Here is a 6,000-nt window from a genome sequence, read left to right on the forward strand (position 1 = left end):
TATCAACTGTAAGTTTAATTATATTTCATCATTTGGTATATTTAATACAGAACTATTGCTCAGGAAGTGTTATTAACTTTTTGAATACTGGTATTTGATTATATTCTTTTATATACATGCATTTAGATTTTAGAGCTGCATTGTAATGCACCAACTATGCACCTGCCTTGCTTTGGCAAGCACAACTTTACAGCCTAAAATTTAATAATTAGTAAGCAATAAGATAAAGTATACGTGCAGGCGAGAGCATCTTTCTATGGTAAGGTAGAGTTTTGATCTGGCATGCTCGATTAAGGTCCAGAGATATCCAGAGAAGGTAAAAATTCAAAGATTTGATTCAAGAACTGAACTATGACACATTACATGATTTTGAGGAGCTGCACACATGCATACATGTTCATATGAGTTGAACAATGCTTCTGTGCCATTTCCACAAGCATTTTACACGAACACTGACACTTTTATCAGGAGGAAAAAGAGAGAAATTATCCCCCTTCTATCTCTTCATTCCAGAACATTTTTTGCAGGTAGTTCACACCTACAAAAGACAGCAAAAGACCTACTCACATACAACCGACTCAAGCTGGGATCCACTAATGAAGAAACACACTATTTGGGATACCTACTTTGATGGCAGAAATGAACAATTAAATTTTAATCAAGAAGACTGCAAGTTTAACTGATGCAGGGAAGTTTCAGAAGAATGGTGGTCTCAGAAGAATGTTTCTAACCAGCTCCAAGATGCTGTTATTGAAAGTGACTATTAATTCATAAATTTACCTTTAGTGCATACTTAGAATGATTATTTCCAACTGGTTAACATTACTGTTCTTATTATTACTGTATAGCCAAGGCAATTTGTCATCAATCTAGGTCCAAATCCCCATAATGAATCCCCTGTGGTCCTTAAGGAGGCAGTAGTACGACCACTCCTGAAGCAGCCCACTCTGGACCCAACTGTACTAGACAACTATCACCCAGTCGCAAATACCCCTTTCCTAAGGAAGGTGCTTGAGAGGGTTGTGGTGGACCAACTGCAAGCAGTCTTGGAGGACACTGATTATCTAGACCCATTCCAGTCTGGGTTTCGATCTGGTTATGGGACTGAATCAGCCTTGGTCTTGCTGGTGGATGACCTTTATTGAGAAAGGGACAGGGGAGTGCAACCCTGTTAATTCTGTTCAACCTCTCATCAGATTTTGATACCATCAACCATAGTATCCTCCTGGATCGACTCCATAGAATGGGTATCGGAGGCACTGTGTTACAGTGGTTTAGGTCCTACCTGCAGGGCCAATTTCATCCAGTAACATTGAATGACCATTCCTCAGCCCCTTGGCAATTGAGCTATGGGGTTCCACAGGGTACATTTGTCCCCAATGTCATTTAACATCTATATGAAGCCCCTGGGAGTGGTCATTCGGGGATCTGGAGACAAGTGCCATCAGTAGGCTGATGACACACAGCTCTATCTCCCTGTGACATCCATTGTTGTCCCCCCAGAGACTGTTTATTATTATTATGAACATTTTAATCTCACTCTTCAGCAAAAAAGACTTCCAAAGCAGGTTACATACGATCAATAAAGTAACACATTCTCTGCCCATAGGTTTACAATCTAAAGACACAACTCAAAAGGGAAAATGGATGGGGAAGGAAGAGGGAAAATGCTAACTCACGCACCAGTTCTTAATGTTAAATAGCAGTTCTGACAACGATCAGAGGAAATGGAAACAGTTCAGGCAGAGGAGGAGCCCAATGAAGCTTGTGTTTGAGAAAAGCTGATGGAATGGCCCTAGTTCTACTGAGGCTTGATGGAATGGCTGCTGCCTAGGGACATTTGAAGGAGGAGCCTAATGTAGATGGTCTTTCAGCAGAGCTGATACAACGGTCCTGTTTCCCATCAATTGTCAGTCACCTGTTATCAGGCAGGATACAAATATCTTAAAATAAACAAACACTCCTTCCTTAAAGGGAGCTGGGACCGCTCCCTCTTGAAAGGAGGAAATTGCCACCTGCTAGGCCTAGCCAATCAATTCTGCCCCACTCAATGTTATAAGCGAAGAGGGGCAAGGGTTGTATTCTAACTAGAAACCATGTTCAAACTGTGGTTTTCATGTCTAATTTGTTACATCCAGTTCAGATGCAACAGCAAATTCTGTTTTACCACAAGTCAAAAGGGGAGTTTGAGTGTACAAGGTGATAGGAAGGGAACAGGATGGAACACATGAGCCTGAGACCAGCCAAAACCATGTTTGGCCTTTACATGTGAACTGTCTTGATGTTTTATTACCTTTTCTCAACAAGTATATGCCCATTTGTACTGGCAATGGAGTGATCTTTCTTGGCTCAACTACTAGCTGCATTAAGGCACAGCTGGCTTTGACAAAGACTGGCAGATAACAAACAATGTGACAATTTAATGATTCTTTAAAGATTCTGTGGTTTTTCCTTACCATGCTGTGTGAAAAGGTCACTGTGAACTATTTCAATCAGACAATACAGTTTCTGAATCGTGAGACGGCCCATTGGAACTTTCAATATAAAATCTTTAAATAGTTTGCTAGAAAAAAAGAAGAAAGAAAATGAACACTACGTTTAGGTATATGCAAAAACAAACAGTAGTTGGCATTTCAATTAAAAGTTTTTAAAATGTGAATTTAAGAAATCAGAGGATCTTTGAAAAGCAGTTTAAGAACTCATGTAATCCCCTAAGTTATTTGTATATTTGTGAACTGCTCATAAATGTGTGAGGCTCTATTCAAACCATCAAGGACGTTTCCTGCTCTCACATCATTCACTTAGCCTGGAAACTGACCATCTCACAAATCTCAAGAGTTGATGCGATCATTTTTCCTGTTAAGACAGCTCCTTAACTTGGTTCAATAGCAGATTTATTTACATGGATGAAAAGTAAAGTTAACGCTTGTTAACTCAGCCTTGTAAATAATCCCACAGAAATCAATTGGCCTGCAAAAAAATCTACCAGCCTGCTGGTGGCTGGCAGAGGAGGGACAGAGAACTGCATGTCTATGCTGGTCTCCCTCCTCTAGCAGCCAGCTTGGTTTCTATGCTGGGCACAGAGGAGTGATAGAGTGCTCCACCAGTCCTCTACCAACCTGCTTACTCACCTGCATGAAATTCCTGCTCACCTATAGTTGCCATGCTAGTGCTTAAATACAAGGCTGTTAATGTCAGAGTTAACTAAACCGAATGTCAAAATGATCATATCCTGCTTGCTGACCTTGACTAGAATATCAAGATATTTAGCAAAAAAGATGTTTACATGGACAGTGGAGTAGAAAGGATAGGAAACATTTGCTTAGGATCAGCATGGGTGGAGTTTGGTAGCACATAGAAGATGGAAAAGGAGGTTGGGGTATCATCTGGGGTTTGGGAGGAACATACAGGGAATTAACAGAAGAAACATGATGTACAATACTGATTTATTCATGTGTTTGCATGCATGTATGTGCCTGTGCACACATGCATGTGAGCACTTGCGCATACATGTGTGTGCATGCATGGTTGTGTGCACGTGCATGCTTGTATGCACATGCATGTAAGAACTTGTGCATGTGTATTTGTGGGCAGCCTCCTGGTGCTGTCCGGTGAGGCCCAAGGGGCCAAAAAGGTTGAACACCCCTGACATAGATTATAATGTAATCCTTAAAAATAATGAGAAACTTATTTTTTTATTTTCTTTTAAAGATATAGATTTATCTTCTAGTATTTATAAAAAGATATGTGAAGTGGGAAAGGGATTTCTAGTAAAAGGGAGTAAAGATTTTGCATTTTGCATTTATTAATTAATTTTATTATATTTTTGATGTTTTATTTTAACTTTTACTTTTTTAAGCCACTTTGAATTATCAGTGATTAAGAGGAAGTGGGATATAAATAATTAAAGCAAACAAACATCAGAATATATGTGCTGAAGGGGGGATAAGCACAATAGTGCAATCCTATGAATGTTTATTCAGAAGCTGGCCCTACTGATTTAAGTGGGGCTTACTCCAAGTAAGTGTGTATAAGATTGCAGCCCATTATGTGTTATACTACAAAAATAAAGAATCTCTATTAAGACTCTGATGCTGCAAGAATTTTAATGTTTGACGTTTCACTGTATAAGCTATAAATTAAGAAGGCTGACTACATTTGTCTGGAAAAGTATCTATCCTAAACATGAAATATGTTACATATTCCCTCCGGAGCTATAATACATAATACATGGACTGGGAGGCACCGTTATACATATTAGAAAGTCTGGTGTGACTTACAGCAGAGTTGCCTTATGCAAAGAAAGCATAGTAAGACAGCATTTAGTGTGAGGGGGAATGAAGGCAGACTAGAACCGATTTAGAAGAAGTTCAAATCAACTTACTTTATTACTGCTTTTATACACATCATTGAAAAAGGCCATCTAACCCTGTTCAACTACAAGCACCCCCTAAAGCTGGGTGAGTGAGTATAAGTAAGCAAAGGCATGAGATAAAGTTACTTGCTTCCTTCAGGGAGACAGCACATGTTGCTTGTTGCTCAGGCAAAGAGGAAGAGGAAGGAGAGGGAGTAGGAGAAAGGAACTGATCAAGCTACAGGACAACAAGGGGGGTGAACAAGACAAGTGGCTGTTGATACAACATATTCTGCATCGCCTCGTAGTGTCTGGAAGCATGGGGAGTTGTTCCTATTATCCAACAATACAGTGCTTCCAGTCCTTCTTGGAGGGGCAATAACAGGAAATGGTGCTGAAGGATTCCTGTTCGATGCCATGGTTGGCTTGTGATGTCCCTCAGGGTTCCATTTTATCCCCCATGCTATTTAACATATAGATGAGACCACTGGGAAAGACTGTCAGGAGTTTGGATGTTTGGTGCCTCCATTATCCTGATAAAACCCAACTCTCTCTCCCCCTTCCATCTAAATCCATGGAAGCTGTACTTGTTCTAAATCAGTGCCTGATATCAGTAATGGACTGGATGAGGGCAAATAAATTGAAGCTTAATCCAGACAAGACAGAGGTCAGTTGAAAGTAGGGATGTTGGAGAAATCTGCCACGGACTCCAGTGAGGCCGGATTCTTTGGAATCCGGCCCCCCAGAGTCTGTGGCGGAACAGACTACCCCCACACCACCACCACGCAAAATCCCCCCGGGACAAACCCTACCTGGCAGCGGATGCTCCAGGTCGGGTTGTCCTCCTTCCGCAGCTGGCCTGCGGAACGAAATGGCGGCCATCGTAGCAGCCGCCATTTGCGTCCCCCGCCATTTGTGCCATTACGGGGCCGTGATTGGCTACGTAGGTATTTACATAGCCTATCACAAAAAGAGCAGGGACGCAAATGGCATTTGCGTCCCTGCTCTTTGCCGTGATAGGCTACGTAAATAATTACGTAGCCTATCATGGCCTAAGGCAGGGACGCAAATGGCGGCCAGCGTAGCGGCCGCCATTTGAGTTTGCAGTGCGGCAGCAGCAGCCGGCAGTCCAGCTGCAGACAGCCCCGGATGGCGGCTCTACGGCTTTGCTGCGGAGCGGAGCCGGCCGGGGAGGATTCCGGGAGGGAGGGATGGATCGCCTCCCCACCCCCAGCGGATGCCCTGACCGGAACCAGGTAAGGGATTCGTACATCCCTAGTTGAAAGGCAGATCATGGATTCAACCTGTGCTGGATGGGGTTGCAGTCCCCCGGAAGACTCAGGCTCACAGTTTGGGCCTGAACCTGGATGCTGGAATCACAATTTGTACTCTTGGACTTGGCCCTGAACCTGGAAGCCCAGGTCTCAGTGGTGGCCAGGTGTGCATTCGCACAGCTGAAGCTTGTACCTGTAAGCTGCCTTGAGTGACATTTATTGGTAGAAAGGCGGGGTACAAATCAATTAACAAACAAATAAATAAATCTTAGGTGCCAGATTTCCAATGCAGCAATTAAAAGCCAATCTTATATATTCTCTTTACACAAACAAAAACAAGCTGTAGTCTTACATAGCAAGGAGTCAACAGCA

At 42.4% G+C, this 6,000-nt stretch overlaps 1 protein-coding gene across 3 annotated transcripts in view; it reads right to left on the reverse strand.

Annotated features, from left to right (window-relative positions):
* The window catches only part of DOCK1 (dedicator of cytokinesis 1), a 556,714-nt gene that overhangs the window by 403,295 nt on the left and 147,419 nt on the right, over nt 1-6,000 (reverse strand). For all 3 annotated transcript variants that reach the window (XM_084841443.1, XM_084841442.1, XM_084841444.1), the window contains exon 25: nt 2,457-2,563. In XM_084841443.1, the coding sequence (XP_084697569.1) occupies nt 2,457-2,563 (107 nt within the window). The remainder of the gene's footprint in view (nt 1-2,456; nt 2,564-6,000) is intronic.

This window comes from Heloderma suspectum, chromosome 3 (genome assembly GCF_057233095.1).
Source record: "Heloderma suspectum isolate Gila_16-S chromosome 3, 16-S_ref, whole genome shotgun sequence".
NCBI classification, from domain to species: Eukaryota; Metazoa; Chordata; class Lepidosauria; order Squamata; family Helodermatidae; genus Heloderma; species Heloderma suspectum.